Source organism: Alexandromys fortis, unplaced genomic scaffold (genome assembly GCF_014885135.2).
Source record: "Alexandromys fortis isolate MF-2015 unplaced genomic scaffold, M_Fortis_MF-2015_v1.1 scaffold_50, whole genome shotgun sequence".
NCBI classification, from domain to species: domain Eukaryota; kingdom Metazoa; phylum Chordata; class Mammalia; order Rodentia; family Cricetidae; genus Alexandromys; species Alexandromys fortis.
In genome coordinates this window covers 7997374-8016968 of record NW_026067932.1, presented here as the reverse complement: position 1 = coordinate 8016968, position 19595 = coordinate 7997374, and the positions used below count along the sequence as shown (strand labels likewise).

The 19595-nt window shown below is 40.1% G+C and overlaps 2 protein-coding genes across 4 annotated transcripts in view; one reads left to right on the top strand and one right to left on the bottom strand.

The window, feature by feature from the left end:
• Window positions 1-18633, top strand: part of Pmch (pro-melanin concentrating hormone) — a 28530-nt gene extending 9897 nt beyond the window's left edge. Inside the window, exons 3-4 of the mRNA XM_050145532.1 lie at window positions 17851-18117; window positions 18427-18633. Coding sequence (XP_050001489.1) covers window positions 17851-18117; window positions 18427-18633 — 474 coding nt within the window. The remainder of the gene's footprint in view (window positions 1-17850; window positions 18118-18426) is intronic.
• Parpbp (PARP1 binding protein) overlaps window positions 16553-19595 on the bottom strand; it is a 40901-nt gene continuing 37858 nt past the window's right edge. For all 3 annotated transcript variants that reach the window (XM_050145751.1, XM_050145752.1, XM_050145753.1), the window contains one exon: window positions 16553-19586. In XM_050145751.1, coding sequence (XP_050001708.1) covers window positions 19258-19586 — 329 coding nt within the window. In that variant the 3' untranslated portion in view covers window positions 16553-19257. The remainder of the gene's footprint in view (window positions 19587-19595) is intronic.

Below are 19595 nucleotides of genomic sequence, written 5' to 3'. Positions count from 1 at the left end.
ACATAGAACCCCTGTAGCATTTTAAGCAGAAGCGTTGGTGCAAACTCACAAGACGCCTCGCTCGGCATAGTGCTTTCCTTTGTTCCTTTCCACCACAGAAACCTAGACAAGATCATCCCAATAAGCGTGTGTCTCTGCAGCTAAGAGCATTCCACTGAAATGCCAATGTTCATGTCAAGGCTTCTGAAAGAACCGGCAGGTTACAGGTCTAAGGCAAGACACATACAGGATGGACTTTGGAATGTGTTACGTCTTGGCAACAAGCTTGTGTTCATGTCAAGACTCTTCCAGTGGCCAAAGATGGGATCATTTGAGCTTTAGGTTGGATAATGATGCCAGCATATTGAAACGGCAATTATGTTTAAGATAATGAGTTTGTGCTGGGGTCTAGAGAGTCAACAACCTTTGGAAGAGGAGCGGTATCTCCCTCCCATTATTCTGAAAGCTATAGTAAATAAAAATAAGCATTTATTCTTCATTTCTTGCATAAATCGTATCATTGAGTAACAAAAAAACAAAGGTATACATTTCTTGAAAAATATTCCAAATAATAAATGAAAAGGAGATGGAAGGCAGCTGGAGATGGCTTAAGAGCACTGGGTGCTCCTTCAGATGACCCTGGTTGGATCCCAGCACCCTGATAGCATCTCACAACCATCTGTAATTCCAGTTCGGGGACTCTGATGCCTTCTTCTGGCCTCCATAGGCACTAGAGATATATGTGGTACCCATATATGCAGCAAAATACCCATACTCATAAATGTATTCATTTAAAAAGTACAAAAGTAAATCACCCTTACTTTAAACCACCAGTTAACTAGCCATCAATAGCTAATAATTATATTACTTCTGATTTTGAAATAAAAAGCCCCACCTAGACTCCTGTCAAAGGGCCCAAACATGTGCGTCTTACTAATTTTCTAGATCCTATTACTAATTTGTATGAAAGGGAAATAAAGAAAGTGAACTTCACTATGAGTCCACTATTAACAAAATACAGACTGGGAAATACTATAGATTGGGTATTTTTGGTTCTTTCATCAGATGAATTATGAGAAATAAAACATAATGGAGGAGAGATCTACATATCAGAAGGGACAACCCCTTTTTAATGGGCAAGACTAAATTCTAAATTGTGGCATGTGCGCTTGAACAAGGAAAAACACAGAAATGAATTTTTATGAGAACAGTAAGAATAGATCTTTTGAGGGCCTAAGTGAGTGAGCACAGATGGGCTTGGGTAACCCATGGAAATGTTTCTTGACATGGGTAGTGGTTATTGTATTTCATAATTTATTAAATATTATGTGTCTCTTTATCTGTTTTGTGTGTCATACAATGTAATTTTATAATAAAATGACCAAAATCAATATAAATGATTAGTAACTAAGTCACTAATCACCTTTCTTATGATGTAACAAAGTATCTGACAGAAGCAACACGTGGAAGGGCTTATTTTGGCCTCTTGTGTGAGACTGAGGGCACAGTGCATCATGGGAGGAGAGGTAGCAGCTGGCCACACTGCATTGTCAGGGAGCAGAGAAATGAACGCCAGCGTCCAGCTTGTTTTCTCCTGTTTGTTCAGCCTAGAAACTCGGCCCATGAAACGGTGCCTCACATAATTAGGGCAGTTTTTCCCACTTCAATTAACCCAAATCTAGACATTTTCTCTCAGGTGTGCCCAGAAGCTTACCTCCGAGGTGAATCCGGAACCCAAAAAGCCAACAATAGGCATAAACAGTCACAATTCGTTATTTATATATTTTCATTGGTTGAATGAGCACCAAATCATTGTCATTGGAAGTTAGTAAGTGTTCTGTCATGATTTAAAATAAAAAAACTGAACTGTGAAGGAACATGACACGTGTGGCCGGGCACAGCTGTAATCCCGCCACTGGGGAGGTGATGTCAGAGGACGAGGTATTCGAGGTCATTGTGAGGCAAACTTGAGCTGCACAAGGAGACCCTGTCTCAAAGACACACAAAACGAGGCTGGGACAGCTGGCTGGGCAGTTAAAGACGCGGGATGCTAGCGCAGTAGAAGTGGATTTGATTTACAGCATCCACATGGCTGTTCACAACAGTCTGTAACTCCAGATACAGGGGGCCTTCTCTAGCTTCCATGGGAAATGCACACACACACACACACACACACACACACACACACACACGACACATACATACATTCAGAGAAAACACTCCTGTATGTAAATTAAAAATAAAACAATGAAAACCAAACACTTTCTCTTCCTTCAAAAACATGTAGATGGCCCTAGCTAAGGTAATTGGGTCGTAAGACAAAAGCAAAAGTCACAAACCTGGGTAAAGGGCTGGTAAGGGCGAAGGCAGTTTGGTAGAGACGGGAGATGAGACAAGAGAGAATCATCAGGGTTCTAATGTGAACCATGATTTTTAGCAGAACACCCTCCGGATAAGAATACTCTGCATTCTCCACCGTGATGCTCGCCATTCCCCTGTGGCAAACCAGCTCCTGGAATGTGGCTGCTGCAGCATCACCACAGTGGGTTGCTGTCCTCTCACTCCGGGCTGCACCCATTAGTGTTTCTTAAACATTCACGGAAGAATTTCTTAGAGTTTGGGGGAGAGAGAGGGGAATTTTAAATTATGTGTGGGGATAAAAGCATCCCTTTCCCCATCACCACTACACCCAAAATATACACAGACAAAGGAAAATCCAAGAAGGATAATCAGGACGTTGTTTACAGGGAGCTGTACTTCTCTAAGTTATATTTAAAGAAAGACTAGAAAAGAGCTTTGTCATCGTTAGCTATACTGAGAACAACATTTGAAGCACACAACACTGTTAGAATCACAAACATTTGGAGCCCAAATCCAATCAAGATGAAGGCAAACATTAGAAGAGAACAGAAACGGTCCAGGGTTGAAGAGAAGCTGGGCACAGTGACACGGACTTCACATGGAACCCTTAGGTTACAGTTCAGGGGAATTTACTCTTATTTGTTTGTTAATTACTTATTTTGGGGGGAACAGAATCTCATGGAACCAAGACTGACCTCAGACTTGTGTAGCTGAGGCTGGTCTGATCCTCCTGGCTCCAGCTCCTGAGGGGTAGGAGTGTAGCGTGCACCAGCATTCCTGGAAGCTTTCTATTGGACACAAAAAGTGCTACAACTTGCATTTTCTTTTTTTTTTTTTAGTGTAGACTAAAAGTGCCAAATGCATTTTATTCAATATGTCAGTCTTTTTTATTTTATTTTTAATATAATTTTTTTATTGAAAAAAAAATTTCTGCCTCCTCCCCGCCTCCCATTTCCCTCCCCGTCTCCCTTTTCCCCCCTCCTCCCTCTCCTCTCCCCCTCCTCCCTCTCCTCTCCCCCTCCCTCTCCAGTCTGAAGGGCAGTCAGGGTTCCCTGCCCTGTGGAAAGTCCAAAGTCCTCCCCGCTCCATCCTGGTCTAGGAAGGTGAACATCCAAACTGGCTAGGCTCCCACAAAGCCATAACATGAAGTAGGATCAAAACCCAGTGCCCTTGTCCTTGGCTTCTCAGCAGCCCTCATTGTCCGCCATATTCAGAGAGTCCGGTTTTATCCCATGCTTTTTCAGTCGCAGTCCAGCTGGCCTTGGTGAGCTCACAATAGATCAGCCCCACTGTCTCCATGGGTGGGTGCACCCCTCGTGGTCCTGACTTCTTTGCTCATATTTTCCCTCCTTCTGCTCCTCCTTGGGACATTGGGAGCTCAGTCCGGTGCTCCAGTGTGGGTCTCTGTCAAAAACACCAATGATAGCCTTTGCTGGAGAGGTTGTGGAGAAAGGGGTACCCTCATCCATTGCTGGTGGGAATGCAAACTTGTGCAACCACTTTGGAAAGCAGTGTGGCGGTTTCTCAGGAAATTCGGGATCAACATACCCCTGGACCCAGCAATGCCACTCTTGGGAATATACCCAAGAGATTCCCGATCATTTGACAGGGGCATTTGTTCAACTATGTTCATAGCAGCATTGTTTGTAATAGCCAGAACCTGGAAACAACCTAGATGTCCTTCAATGGAAGAATGGATGAAGAAAGTGTGGAATATATACACATTAGAATACTACTCAGCGGTAAAAAACAATGACTTCTCGAATTTTGCATGCAAATGGATGGAAATAGAAAACACTATCCTGAGTGAGGTAACCCAGACCCAAAAAGATGAACATGGGATGTACTCACTCATAATTGGTTTCTAGAGATAAATAAAGGTCAGTGAGTCTATAATTTGATTTCCTAAAGAAGCTAAATAAGAAGGCGATCCCAAAGAAAAACATATAGCTATCCTCCTGATTATGGGAAGTAGACAAGATTGCCGGGCAAAAAATGGGATCTCGGGGGTGGGGTGGGAGGGGGGTAAGGGGGGATGGGGAGAGAAAAGTGAGAAAGGGAGGTTGGGGGGAACTTGGGAAACGGGATGATTGGGATAAAGGAAGGTTGGATAGGGGATCAGGGAAGCACATATCTTAATTAAGAAAGCCACCTTAGGGTTGGCAAGAGATTTGGTGCTCCCAGGTGCCCAGGGCGATGTCCCCAGTTAGTTCCTGGGGCAGCTGAGGACAGAGAACCTGAAATGACCCTATCCTATAGCCATACTGATGAATATCTTGCATATCACCATAGAACCTTCATCTGGTGATGGATGGAGATAGAGACAACTTGCCTTTTCAAAGGTCTACTCTGGGAGATAAATTAAAAAGGGGATGTGGAGGGTAGGGAGTAGCGGGGAGGTAAGGAGAGGATTGAAGCAAAGCAGGGAATACCCCTTCACCTTCTGCCAGCTCACATTCTAATGGGGATGAAATAATCGGGAACAAATTCAGCGCAGCTTAACAGATACTATATACACCAACATGTATGATCCATTAAAAGTTGATCTTATAAACATTTGCAACAACACTTCACAGAATAAATGAACTTCTGGTGGACACTGTGATGTTTTGGACTGTTACAGCTCAGGCTGATGGAATACAGAATCACTTGGGATTTGAGCCTCTTGAGAATGTCCATAGGGAATCATTCTGATTGTATTGATGAAGGTAGAAGGACTGCCCAAAGTAGGTGGTGCCATTCTCCGGCTGGGGTGCTGGACCGAGTGGAAAATGAGAACTGGGCACCACCACTTTCCAGCTGTGAATGTCACACTGTAGTTATTTCACACTCTCGTCACCTTGATGTCCCCACCATGATGGACCACGTCCCTGAACTGTGAGTCAGAGCGCTTGCTCCCTTGTGTTGTCTTGTCAAAGCACTTTATCAGAACAACGAGAGAGAAACGAAAATGAACAAGTATATTTGGTATTAAGCAAAATGAGAACTGGAAAGATGTACTGACTGATTCTACTTGCCTAAATCCCCAAAGGGGTGATGTCTCTAGAGCACGTACAGGAAGTCCATGTTTCATAGAAAGGTGGTGAGATTAATAAACATCGACCTTGTCCAAAGGAGGTCAACAACACAGGAACACAAAGATTCATAATTTATACTCTCTGATATCCATGTCTCCCAGAAACTTCTAGTTTTCCTGGAAACATTAAGAGCCAACTCTGTTCTTGGGGTGATAATTTAAAAATAATGCCATCAGTCAGACTCCTGAAGCGGTGTCTGCCTGAATTTCATCTGTATCACAAACTCCAGGTATGGCCTTAAATGACGGCTTAGGCACTGCCCCAGTAGTTCGGTTAGCTAAACCTGAAACGCATGTAGAAACTTGGTAGGTAGTTAACACAAAGTATGACTCTACGGTGCAGTCATTGGCGGCTGATGCCATCACAGGAACTGCTCCGAGGGCTCACACACCAGTCTCTACAAGGTTCTAAAGTAGGTATTCTTGTCTGGGTTTTTCCAAAGAGGAAACAAGCACAGAGCAGTGTGGCCATACGCATCCAAGCAGCAACTCTGTGAAAGTCAAACCCAGGATGCTGGGCCCCTTAGCAGGTGCTCTTCAAGGCTGCCCCTGCTGCTCACATACATTCCGCATGCTAACTTATCCCCCACACACTAATCCATTGTCAGATTCCCTCAGCCTGTAAAGGCTGCATCGTTTAGAAAGTCTCCACAAGTAGAACTAAGTTAAAGATTTCGAGATGAGAAAACAATTCTGGGTCATCAGTGGGCACTAAACACCAGCATATGAACACTTATAAGAAAAAAGCAGAGGAGTATTAAGGACAGACACAAAGAGAACATCATTAAGGGCAGAGCAGAAAAAGATACAGCCACCAACCAGTGAAGGCTAACGGTTGCCAGGAGACGGAAGAGGCAAGGAAGGACCACCCCCTTGGAGCCTCTGGAGGGAGAACTGTCCTGTCCACACATTGATTTTAGACTTGTAGCTTCAGGAACTGTAAAAAGTAAACATCTGTTTAAGCCACAAGGTCTCCAGTCTTTTGTCACAGTAGACCTAGATAATTAATAAATAACTATCATATCGTGTACCACTTATTCTCTTAACAAGAAAAAGCATCCATGCTTTAATCTTGCATACATCAAAAGTTTATTATGTGTCAGTCTTTATTCTTCAGAGGAAGAGGGAGTAAACAAAGCACCAATTTTCCTTTCATGTGAAAAAAGCATGTGAGGCTTCAGAAGGCACCCAGTGAAAATGTTTATGGCTTATGCTTTTGTGGTCAACTAGGAACCAGCTAGGCATAGGGGCTGATCTCAACTTACCTTGCTCTAATATCTTATAATTAAATAGGTGTTGCTGCTTGTGTAACATGCCTAGAGTAACATGGAGCTAGTGAATGTTCTCATGAAAATGGCAAAAATTGGGGTGAGAAAGACTTCCCAAATATAACCCTATTCCTAGTGTCATGTGTAATATTTTAGTCTTTAAGTATGCTCTTAAAGTGGGCTACAAAGTTATATGGCATGGCTATAGCAAGAATGAAGACATGATGGCAAGATTCTGCAGACAAGTATAGCTTTTATAAACTAATAAATACATAATTAATTTTAATTATAATATATTACAAGAATGGAGACTCAAAAATATGAAATTTGACTGTAGCACCCAGACAAAGCTGCAAGGAGAAGGATCTTTATCTATATGTATATATTTATGTACATGGTGCATTTATGGAGTAGGGGTGCATATATTTGTGTGGTGGTATGTGCATGCATGTGGGTGCACATGTTTGTGCAAATACAAGTGCACATATGTAGACACCAGGGGTCAACACAAGATATCTGCCTCAATTGTTCTCCACCTTACTTTGGGGTACAGGTTCTCCTGCTGAGCCTAGAGTTCACCAATTAGTGAGGCTGGGTGGCCAGTGAGCTCCAAGGATCTGCCTATATTCATAACCCAGTGCTAGAATTTATAGGTGCATGCTGCTAAAGCCTGGCTCTTTTAAAGAATTCTTAAGAACAAGCTCAAGTCCTTATCCTTATATGGAACAAAAAAAATTTTTTTTTTGTTTTTTTGAGACAGGGTTTCTCTGTGGCTTTGGAGCCTGTCCTGGAACTAGACCAGGCTGGTCTCGAACTCACAGAGATCCGCCTGCCTCTGCCTCCCGAGTGCTGGGATTAAAGGCGTGCGCCACCATCGCCCGGCTTATATGGAACAAATTTTATGGAATGAATGTGAATGGTATCCCAATAACAGAAAAAGGATCTCAACGGCTATTTCAGATTTGGATGGATGGATGGATGGATGGATGGATGGATGGATGGATGGATGACTAGAAAAAATGAGGGTATTTTAAGAGCAAGAATTATTGTGAGTAAAACAATGATGATGGAGAAGCGTACTTAATGTGGAAATGGTGAAAAGGTTAGCAGGTATACCAGTCATTCAGATGCATTCACTGTCCAATCTATCACACTGCAGTCTTACAAAACAACCCCACATTTAACCTAGATAGAAGAAACCACCACATTTTCAAATGTGTTAGGAGACTAGAGTTCAAAATTTAATAAGTAGGAATGTCTGAGGGCTGAAGCTATCCACAAGATTCCTAACATGCACAACAGTGAAGACTCAGTGTAGCTTTACAGTAAACGACATGAAGAAACCTGGAATTACGAGTCCATATACACATAGAACAATCCTTGTTGGTAACCCAGTGCTGAACGCTATCATCAGATTGTTTTTCTGGAAGCAAGATATCAGTTGACTCCAAAATTGCTAGGAATTAAAACAAAATTTAAGAATCATCTTTCCAAGGAAGTAGAAAACTGTCATGAATATAAGCTTAAGCATTTTCACCAACATTTCATGTTACTTAAACCTTGGTTTGTGACACGAGTGTGAAGGGGATTCTCAAAATTAGCAGATTAAAATTCTACTATCTGAGCATGTTTCATTCCTTACAGCTGGTTCTCCGCTTAGCTCAGTTCTGTTCACATGACACCAAATACAACATACTGTCTGGTAACGAGACCCAAGACCAGACTGACCTCCCTATGTAGAGCTGAGAGCAGCCTACAACTCATGGTCCTCCTGAGTTCTATTGCCCCTGCTCTCCATACAGACATCACTTTTGCTACCTGTTTTCCCACACCTTCATGTCCATTACAGAGCTGTTTTCTTTGTCCCTCCTCCAATCGCTAAACAATGCTATCTGAATATCAAGTGCGTTTAGAAGTTATTCCGCTTCACTGATCTTTACCACACATGTTTAAGATCGGGAAGCAAGATGAATGTCGTTCTCATTCTACACTGTTAGGGGAATATGAAATCTTCTATTACCTGACTCACAAATTCACCTGCCCTATCACCATTATCACCATGCGGCATCTTCCTTTTTTAATCAGAATTCTTCCCTTAGAATCACGCCCCTTATTGCCTACACTTCAACTTTGCTGCATTCCTCGGTATCATTAGCAAAGTCTCTATTCAGTGCCTCCTCCTCCTCTGGTTCCCTCGCATTCTTCCTTAAATCTCTTCCCATCAGGAAACAGCATCTACTGGTGTCGTTGAAAATGCTTCATCAAGTCATTTATTTATTTAAAGAGATTTTATTTGAATTTTTTGAAAATTAAAAATTACATTCCTAAAATAAATATCATCTGGCCATAACATATGACCTCTATATAAATGGATTCTATGTGGGAATCCATTTTGTTGAGGACTTACAGCTGTATTTATGTGAAAGACAGGCTGGTCAGTACTTTTTTTTTCTTTTTAAATATTTATTTATTATGTATACAATATTTTGTCTGTGTGTATGCCTGCAGGCCAGAAGAGGGCACCAGACCCCATTACAGATGATTGTGAGCCACCATGTGGTTGCTGGGAATTGAACTCAGGACCTTTGGAAGAGCGGGCAATGCTCTTAACCTCTGAGCCATCTCTCCAGCCCCTGGTCAATACTTTTCCTTTCTGATAATATTCTTTTCAGGTTCTGGTAACTAAGTCTATGCCAGACTATAAAAAAAAAAAAAAAAACCCAAACAGATAAATATCAGTCAGGATCCAGCAGAAAAGTTAAACCACACATATAAACGCAATCATATGCAGAAACATATACACGATTTGCTATAGTGATTTGATCTGCCGTAACTGTGGTAGTTAATCCCATACCCCACTAAGATCACTCCATCTCATGCTGACATCCACAGACTAAGCAAACTGAGGGTGGTGGATGTGAATTAAAACCAAGGAGCAAAACAGGAGAGGAAAATTAGAGTGTACCAGCATCACTTGAAACTCTTGAGAACAGAATGAAACACATCAGGCTTTCCTGTGTCGAACCCTCTGACACAGAATACACACACACACACACACACAAACACACACGAGCTAGAGAAACTCAACACTGTTCCAAGGGAAAGTGAGCAACAGTAGGTCGAACTGCTAACATGGCCAATGAGATGAGCCAGCAGACAAGTGACATCATGTGTGACTTACAGGTTTTTTCCTTTACTTCCACCATCCAGTTCTCAAATAGGAATGTCCTCTGTGGCACACACCAATTGGAAACACACAGATAAAGGAAGTGAAATTCTGACAGTCTAATTCGGGTCCAGACAAGTAGATATATTGGAAAATCTACAAAAGAAAGCTTAGAATCTATATTCTTGGCAACTTGTAAGTATATCCATTGTTATGGACTATAGTTGTCATCTTTTACAATAGATAACTGAACTTATTCCTTACAAAATTATTGTCCCCTTTGAGTATCTTCCCAATCCTCCTCCCACAATCAAAAATACTTTTTTTCTTCTTTTTTTCTTTTATTGAAAATAGATTCTTTTCTCATACTACTGACTGTCCACACCCATCCCCAGTTCACCCATAAAATATATTCTATCTCCCCCTCCCAGGGATATCCCTGTCTCTGGGACAAAGCCTACTTAATCATTGTGGATGATATTTTTTATGTCTTCCTGCATTCAGTTTACAAGGATTTTATTGAGCATTTTTGCATCTTTGTTCATAAGGGTAATTGGTTTGTAATTCTTGTTCTTTGTTAGGTCTATATGGTTTGAGTGTCAGGGTAACTGTGATCTTATAAAATGAATTGGGCAATGTTTCTTTTGTTTCTATTTTGTGGAATAACAATAAATATTGGTGTTAACTCTTCTTTAAAAGTCTGGTAGAATTCTGTCCTAATACCATCTGGTCCTGGATTTTTTTCAATGGGAGAATGTTTTTATTATTTTTATTGAGATATATGTTTTTCTCTCCCCCCTTCCCTTCTACCCTCTCCTTAGTTCCCATGCTCCCAATTTACTCAGGAGATCTTGTCTTTTTCTTCTTCCCTCAATGGAAAAATTTTAATCACTATTTCTATTCCACTAGGGATTATAGGTCTATATAAATTGTCTGATCTTTAACTTTAGTAATTTATATCTATTGTAAAAAAAATATCCATTTCTTTTAGATTTTCCACTTTGGTAGAGTACAGGTTTTTAAAGTATTGTCTTTATGATTCTCTGAATTTCCTCATTGTCATTATTGTCCCCATTTTGTTAATTTGGATATTCTCTGTGTCTTTTAGTTAGTTTGGATGAGGATTTTTCTTGTTTTCTGAAAGAAAAACAACTCTTTGTTTCATTGGTTGTTTCTATTTTATTTATTTCTTGCTGCCTTCTCTTCTTGGGTGTGCTTGTTTCCTTTTGTTCTAAAGTCTCAGGTCTGCTGTTCAGTCACTAGAATGAGATTTCCCCAAATTTTTCATGCAGGCGCTACTGCTATGAATTTTCTTATTATCACCACTTTCAATGTGTCCCATAAGTTTGTGAATGCTGTGTGTTCATTTTCATTTAATTCTAGAAAGTCTTTAATTTCTTACTTCTGTTTGACCCATTTTTCATTCAGAGATGTTGTTCAGTTTCCATGAATTTTTAAGCTCCATGTTGTTTCTGCCACCTCTACTTCCTGCCTGGTTGCCCCGACTATACTTCCTGCCTGACTACTGGCCAATCAGTGTTTATTTAAAATACAAGTGACAGCGTACAGACCATTGTCCCACAGCAAGCAGGTATGGCTGTGTGGCCCAGAAAGCCTGATGCATGTACTACTTAGCCCTCTGCAGAAAGATGTTTGCCAATTTATTATTCAATTATTTGTAAAAACACTACTGAAGATTTCCTTTTATTGGTGGTGTGTACGTTTTGTATGTGAGCATATACATGTACGTTTGTGCGTGTATGACTGCTTTTGTGTGTACATGTGACATGTGCTTGTATTTTATGTACAAATATGTGTATGTGTGCATGGTGTATGTTTGTGTGTACATGTTTAAGTGTATACAGACATATGAATATACAACATGCGTGCATATGTGCTTGAGTGTGTTGGAGACCTGAGATCTATGTTGAGTAACTTTTACAGTTGCTCTCCACATTCTTTCTATTAGTACTTTTGAGATGAAGTCTCTCCCTGAACCTAGAACTCATCTATTTGGCTACAATGGCTGGTCAGTAAGCCCTGCAGATCTTCCTGTCTGGGCTTCCCTGGTACGGGGATTAGCAGGGTGTGTCACCATGCCCAACTCTTACATAGGTGCCGAGTTGAACTTGGGTCCTCATGCTGCTGCAGCAGCACTTTACCAATGGAGCCATCTCTTTGCTCTTATTTCTTGTCCTTCATTTGCTTCATTTTCTGAATTTACTTTTTATTTATGTATTTTTAATTTTTTAAATTTATTTCTGATTCTTTTTTGTATTCATTAAGATCAGAGCTCCAGGTGTAAACTGGGTTTTTGCTTTTTATTTTAGAAAATGCACATTTTAAAGCATATGTTTCCTTTTAAGCACATCAGCTGGTTCCACAAATTATGTCATATTTATCTTCAATCCAAACTAGTCTCTAATTTTTTTATGGTTACTTTCCTAAACCACATGATTTTAATATTATTGACTTCAAATTTACTTCCAGTCTGATTCCAAAGTACAATCTATGATTTAAAAAACAAAGCTTAGAGCCTAGGCAGTCTGGATGCTCACCTTACGAGACCTGGATGGAGGAGGGTGGTCCTTGGACTTCCCACAGGGCAGAGAACCCTGATTGCTCTTTGGGCTGACGAGGGAGGGGGACTTGATTGGGGGTGGGGGAGGGAAAGGGGAGGCGGAGGTGGGGAAGAGACAGAAATCTTTAATAAATTAAAAAAAAACAAAGCTTAGCATATCTAGCAATCATGAAAATGAAACAAACTGCCCAATCAACTTCAATATTATTATCAAGACAAGCTGATACAGGGCAAAGCTATTCCAAAACCTTCCAAATCTGCTCTCTTAGCAAGTGTCAAGGACACATAAGATGATACAACAGTAAAATTTTAATAAATACATCAGCCATTAAACAAACAAGATAGGAAGTCCCGAACAACTCTGTACTGCCAGGAGTTGAATTTTCGACACGCACATCAAAGTGAAGCAGTTAGAAGAAGAAGACAGTCGTCAGCTGATCTGCTGACCCAGCTGGCCCTCCGTGCGCAGAACTAAGGACAGAGAACCAGCTCCTACCATTTAAAAATGCAAGGATTAATATGAAAGGTGATAACTAAATGTAAGATAAAAAAAGCTTCCAGCAATGTAAGAAAACATCTTCATGTGTTAGAAATAAGCAAATATTTCTTAAAAAATGAAAGCAATAACAATTCTTAATTTGATAAACTGTATCTAATCAAAAGGAAACTTTTTAAATTTCTTTTTTGAAAAGAAAACAAATATCTTTTGTCATTTTACATACCAATATCAGTTCCTACTCCCTCTCCTCCTCCCATCCCTTCCACTTACCCCCCCCATCCCACTCCCCATCCACTCCTCAGAGAGGGTAAGGCACTTTGCTTTGAGGAAGGTCCAAGGCCCTCCCTACTATATCTAGGATGAGCAAGGTATCTCTCCAAAGAGAATGGGTTCCAAAAAGCCAGTACAAGCAGTAGGGATAAATCCTGGTCCCACTGCCAGTGACCCTACAGTCTGCCCCAGCCATATAACTGTCACCCACACTCAGAGAGTCTAGCTTGGCCCTATGCTGGTTTCTTCCCAGTCCAGCTGGAGTTGGTGAGCTCCCATTAGCTCAGGTGAGCTGTTTCAGTGGGTGTGCCCATCATGGTCTTGACCTCTTTGCTCATATTCTCACTCCTCCCACTCTCCAACTGGACTTTGGGAGCTCAATCCAGTGCTCCAACAGGGGTCTCTGCCTGTTTCCATCAGTTGCTGGATGAAGGTTCTATGGTGATATTTAAGATATTCATCAGTCTGACTATAGGGCAAAGCCAATTTAGACACCCCCTCCTTTATTGCTTAAGGTCTTAATTGGGATCATCCTTGTGGATTCCTGGGAATTTATCTAGTGCCAGGTTTCTTGCTAGTCCTATAATGTCTCCCTCAATCAAAATATCTCAAAAGGAAGCTTTTATGCTTACAAAAATTCAACTATGTTAAAGGCAGACAGAGAGATAACTGTCACATACACACACACACATACACACACAACAATATACTCATAATTAACTCTTACAACTCAGTTAACAAAAGGCAACATCCCATACAGAAAAGGTAGAAAGAATCAAGGGATGCAACTAAATATCAGTGAGAGAATCTAGGTGGAAATATCCAGGCTATTCACTGCATCTGCAGCAAAGAAAACAACTGAGTGTTTTGTACAGAAACAACTGCAAACAAACAAAAAAAAAAAAGTCTTTTCAAATTAAACCTGCTGGTGAATTCTAAGGCCTTGGCCCAAATTCTCAGCAGACCCAATAGAGGGCTCCCAAGAGAAACCCCCATCAGCCTAAAGCATCCTGGGCTGACTCAGTTGTGGGTCCTCTTGGTCCCCACATCTGTTACATTTCAAGACTCTGTTCGCAATAGACCTGTGTGTGGATTTCTTCTGGGATGAACAACTTTTAGAAGTTTAATGTTTCTCTGTGTATTTGAAGATCCACGGGAATTATTTTTATATTTACTCATTTTTACTGAATCAAGTTCAACAAGGAAGAATTTTTCCTAAAGCACTGTTTTTCTACACACGGAAGTTCTGAAACAACCTTGGTGCTTATACTGAGAAATTTAATCAGCAAGAAATTCTTCATTCTTAGTAAACCAGTGCCCACCTGACAAGATTCTCGGCAAATTTACTCTCGTCACATAGCAACAATACGCTAACTGGAAGGAAGATTAATAAGAAAATGATTTACAAACAAAGACAGCATTCATAGTAGTCCTTCAGAAAATGAAGCTGCGCTTGATATAAACCTAGTACTTACCCAGGTTTCCTGAACCACACAATTCCATCTGGCAATAGTTTTTTCTTCTTCAAAGTTGCTTTCTACTGCTTGGGGAACTATATTTTCAGCATCAATAAAAAAGAAATCTGCCATGCTCTACTGCACATCAGAGCAGCTGATGTGAAAACAGTTATCATTAAAAACTGGAAGCTATCTCTGTCATTAAATGGCTATGAGAAAACCTCATATTGCTCAGAGGCTAAAGCAGTTTAAGCAAAATAAAGGAAAACACTAACTAATTTTTTAAACTGTCAGAATGGTTTGGATTTGGTTCGAATCTTAGAGGAAACCTAGCCAAAACAATTCAGCCAGTGGAAACTTAAAACAAAATACATAATTATTAATACTTATCATACTCCAACAGCAGCTCAGAAGAAAAGGTTAGTATTAATAAGCACTTCTATGGATCATGCACACACCTCCAAGCAGGTTTTAGGTCTGGAAAACAAAGCAGGCCACAGGTAACAGCATTAAGATTAAAAGCAAATAAACCAGCAGCAAAAAAAACAGATAAGCACTCTCTAAGAGAGGAGAGATTTTTGTTTATATAACACCCAGAAAACACTTACCTATTATAATTTTAATAGCCCCGGGTGACTGAACATTAACTATGTCTACCTGATAAAATATACTTTGCACACATCATAGATAGAAAATTCTTAAAACAAAGAACAGAGAGGTTGAATACCTCTTTCTAGCTTTTCAGAACAAAAACGATTTTAAATTTCACTATGGGAAAATCACACCCAAATAGTGTACAGTAAAGGAAGAGACTTTCCCTTCTTACATTTATGAAATTATTACAATCTAATGTCAAACTCAGACAAATTCAGTATTAAAGAGAACTTATAGATCTCATTCATGATAATAAACTTAAAATAACCAAATGAAATATTTCTAGGTTGAATATAAATGAAAATTTGTTTTCCAGCACATGAAAATTTTAGTACTAGAGAAAATCTATTAGCCCACTAAAGACTAAAAAAAAAAAAATTATACGATCATTTCCAAAATACATAGAGTACTAGCATTCAATAAAAACCAGCAGTTTCTGATAAAAAATGTCAGTAAAGCAAAAACAGAAGGGAATCTCCTACCCTTTCGACAGTCCACAAGAGACCTCGGTCATGCTCAAGGGCAAAGCGTCACTATGCTCTGTAAAATGATTACTATGCAGATGTCTGTGTCCTCCCTTTCAACACTAGCTGGAGGTTGGGGCTAGTGTGTCTTCATAAAAAGTCTGTAAGGAATCCCTGTGCTTTGGAACTAAGAATTATCCAAGAAGAGCCAAGGAGCTGCTTAACAAAAGTCAACAGCAGATGAAATGGCTGGGAGGCTTCACCCACTTCAACATTAAAATATAAATTGATAAGTCTGTCGATGTGACAGCAGAGCAAAGACTTCAGAAAAGAATCCACACATTCCAGGAAGCCTGGCACACTGCACAGGTAAGCCGCAGATCAACAGGAAGAGGATGCATAACGGCCCAGGAAACATGTAGACACCGGTAACTCAAAAGCCTAAATACACTACCATTTGCAACATTCTAAATAATTTAGAATTAATTAATAAATGACAAATGTGAAAATAAAAATATTTAAGTTTAAAAATACAATGTATGGAAATACATTAATAATCTCAGAGTTAGAAAACATTTCTTGAGAAAGCACATATTAAGAATAAGTAAACATGAAGAATAATTTACATATTAATAGTAAGCATTCGAGGTCACCAAAACACACCACAAAGAAGTTGAAATAACAAGACCCAAACCAATAAATATATTTCCAACATGCATATCTAACAAATAATGTCCAGAATAGTGTACACAGGGTGCTCATAATCAATTAGCAGAAGATAGCAAAGTCGGGCAGCCCTTCTAGCAGCTCTGAATGCTAAGAAGGATTGACAATTCAAGGCCTGCCTCGACTCCAGTTCAAGGCCCTGCTGATAAACAGGGCCACACCACCTAAAGAACGAAAACTAGAAGGGTTAGAGATAGATACCGCTCAGTGACAGAGCATGTGGCCAGCACATGCAACCCCAGGTTCAAAGCTCAGGAGGAGGGAAGAGGACACATAGAACAACAGGTAAGAGAAAAGCCCCAAAGCATAAGGAGATACTCAAATACTGTCAGGGTCAAACAAGGGGCAACAGGTTCTTGTGCCCTGTTAAACAAAAGCATTTCTAAAACCCAACACAGACATATACTATGGCCTAGAGACTACACACACACACGCACACACAAAGACTTGCATGAGAATGTACTAAAATCTTACAAATTAAGTCTGAAGCGTGTGATTAAAAGAAACAATTTCTAAGCTCACTGTGGTAGCATAGTACCTACCTGCAATCCCAGACTTTGTTAGGGTGAGGCAGGAGGATTGCCATAGATTTAAATCTAGCCAGGGCTACAATGCAAGACCCAGTCTCAATAAATAAGAAACAAAGCAAAAGCATAAAACTTCTAAAATTAATCTCTATGGAAGCCATCAATATTTTTTCATAGACTTTTTATCATTTAGTTACTAAATTCACTAATAAATATTTATTGTCCTCTTGGAACTGAGATGAAACACCAGACAGATGAGTTTTGGATGAAGTGAAGAGGTTTTGGGTTTGTTTATTTTGTTAATACTGACAAGTGTATGTACTTTAGAACACAAAAGATCATATCAAGTATTTATAAAATAAAACTCTTCTGGAGATAACTTCTATTTAAGAAGGATTAAAAGAGCATAAAACTTTATCCTTATCATCCGTGAATGAAGTAACTTGTGTTTTAATAGCTTAATCGGAAACCACAAAGAAGGAAACAGTCTTATTAACAGAGCCTGGTGTCCCGTGGTCTTCCTTAATAACAACCCACTTTCGAGAGCCTATAATCTACTCAACAGAAAGCCTTCTATCAAAGGCCTTAATCAGATTCTGAGAAAATTCACACACAAAATAAACAACAGGGCACTAAAACCCAAGCAATCAGGCATTAGCAGCTTTACAAAAGGCTAGGCCCTCCGCAATGAGTCACTTCCAAATGATGAAAAGATAAGTCCTTCAAGTGTTTTCTATTCAAGCAGAAAACATATAAAGGCAGGGCATCAGCCACTGTCAAAGTGCGAAATTTTTCATTTTACACGTTCTTGCTTCGCCTTAGGCTAGCATCAAACTAAGGACGGCAAAAATGAGTCTCTCTTCCTACATATTAATGCTGATTGTGTCTTTGTTTTCTCAAGGTATTTTACTTTCAGCTTCCAAGTCCATAAGAAATTTAGAAGACGACGTGGTATTTAATACATTTAGGATGGGGAAAGCCTTCCAGAAGGAAGATGCTGCAGAAAGATCGGTTGTGGCTCCCTCACTGGAACAATATAAAAACGACGACAGCGGCTTCCTGAGCGACGACGAGAACAAGAATTCAAAGGTAAGTCCATGCAGTCTGACTTTATTACCATAGGAAGGAAAATGACTTTTAAACTTGGTGTTTTAATTTTATAAATGGGAATACTGCCGACAGACTCACAGTTTGCGTTCAGATGACTAGTACCATTTCACACAGACCAGGTACCTCCCCATCTTATCAAAACTGTGTTTCTTGTATCGAGGATATTTTAGAAGTGAAAAACAGTGTAGAGCACCTTAGAACTGACCCGCAGGCATGCTGGGCAACGGTACTTTAGCTTGTCTGTGCTCAAGACGACAGCTGGAACACAAACCAACCTTCTCTTTACAGAACCCAGGCTCCAAACAGAATCTCCTAAGTCATGGTCTGCCACTGAATCTGGCTATAAAACCTTATCTCGCTCTGAAAGGATCAGTAGCTTTTCCAGCTGAGAATGGAGTTCAGAATTCTGAGTCAACACAAGAAAAGAGAGAAATTGGGGATGAAGAAAACTCAGCTAAATTTCCCATAGGAAGGAGAGATTTTGACAGTGAGTAGCTTTTTAAAACTTCAATTCCTACATTTTAATTCTATAAAAAGCGATCTGAGCTTAACTGACTTGGATCTGACCATATCAAAGTGTAGTAGGAACACGGGTTCAGGTGACCCTGTCAAAATGGGAAATTCCTAAAAATCATAATTGTGGTTTGATTTATTCCGAATTTATTAAAACAGCTCCACAACTTTTCTTCATTCTGTGTGGTAACTGCGCTCATTTGTTCCCTCTCAGTGCTCAGGTGTATGCTGGGGAGAGTCTACCGGCCCTGCTGGCAAGTCTGAGTCCTGCTGGTCCACGCCGTCCTTCCGGAAGAATGCAATTCATTGCAAGGGGAGAGAGAAGCCCTTAGTGTTGATGTGACCTGTGCATTATCCTAAATGTCTTTTAAAATAGTTAAGACGTAATAACCTACATGATATGCTTTGACTTGTGCATTAAACTTTATGAAATTCCTGCATAATTCTGACTTGCTGGTATTTTTGGACAGCGGTTAACATGTGCGCCTCTCATACATCTGTCAAAATAATAAAGCATCAGAATTTACATCATGATATTTAAAAGTTAGCTCATGGCTTTGGTGAATGGTGTTCTGTACACAAATCTAAAGCACACAGATGACAAAATCATAGCCTAAAAAACTGAGTTAACTTGGTCTGGCCAGGAATCAGTTTGACCTTGGCAGTGCCCCTATTGCCTTTTGCTCCGTGGGCTGCTTTGCTGCCAGCCTTACTGTGTGAGTCACTGGGTACTTTCGGGAACTTAACAAGTTTATGTTGGTACGGTTCATTTCTATTATCACAGGGGACGCTGTCGCTGTCTAGATCCACCTGCTTCCTTTTGGGTACTTTATTTTCTGTAGGTTTTCTAGGTTTTTTGTCATCTTTACTTCTGTCCTGATGCACACTTTCCGAACTTGTTTCAATTCTTTCTTTTCCAACAGAGGAAAGGGCACCTTAAAATG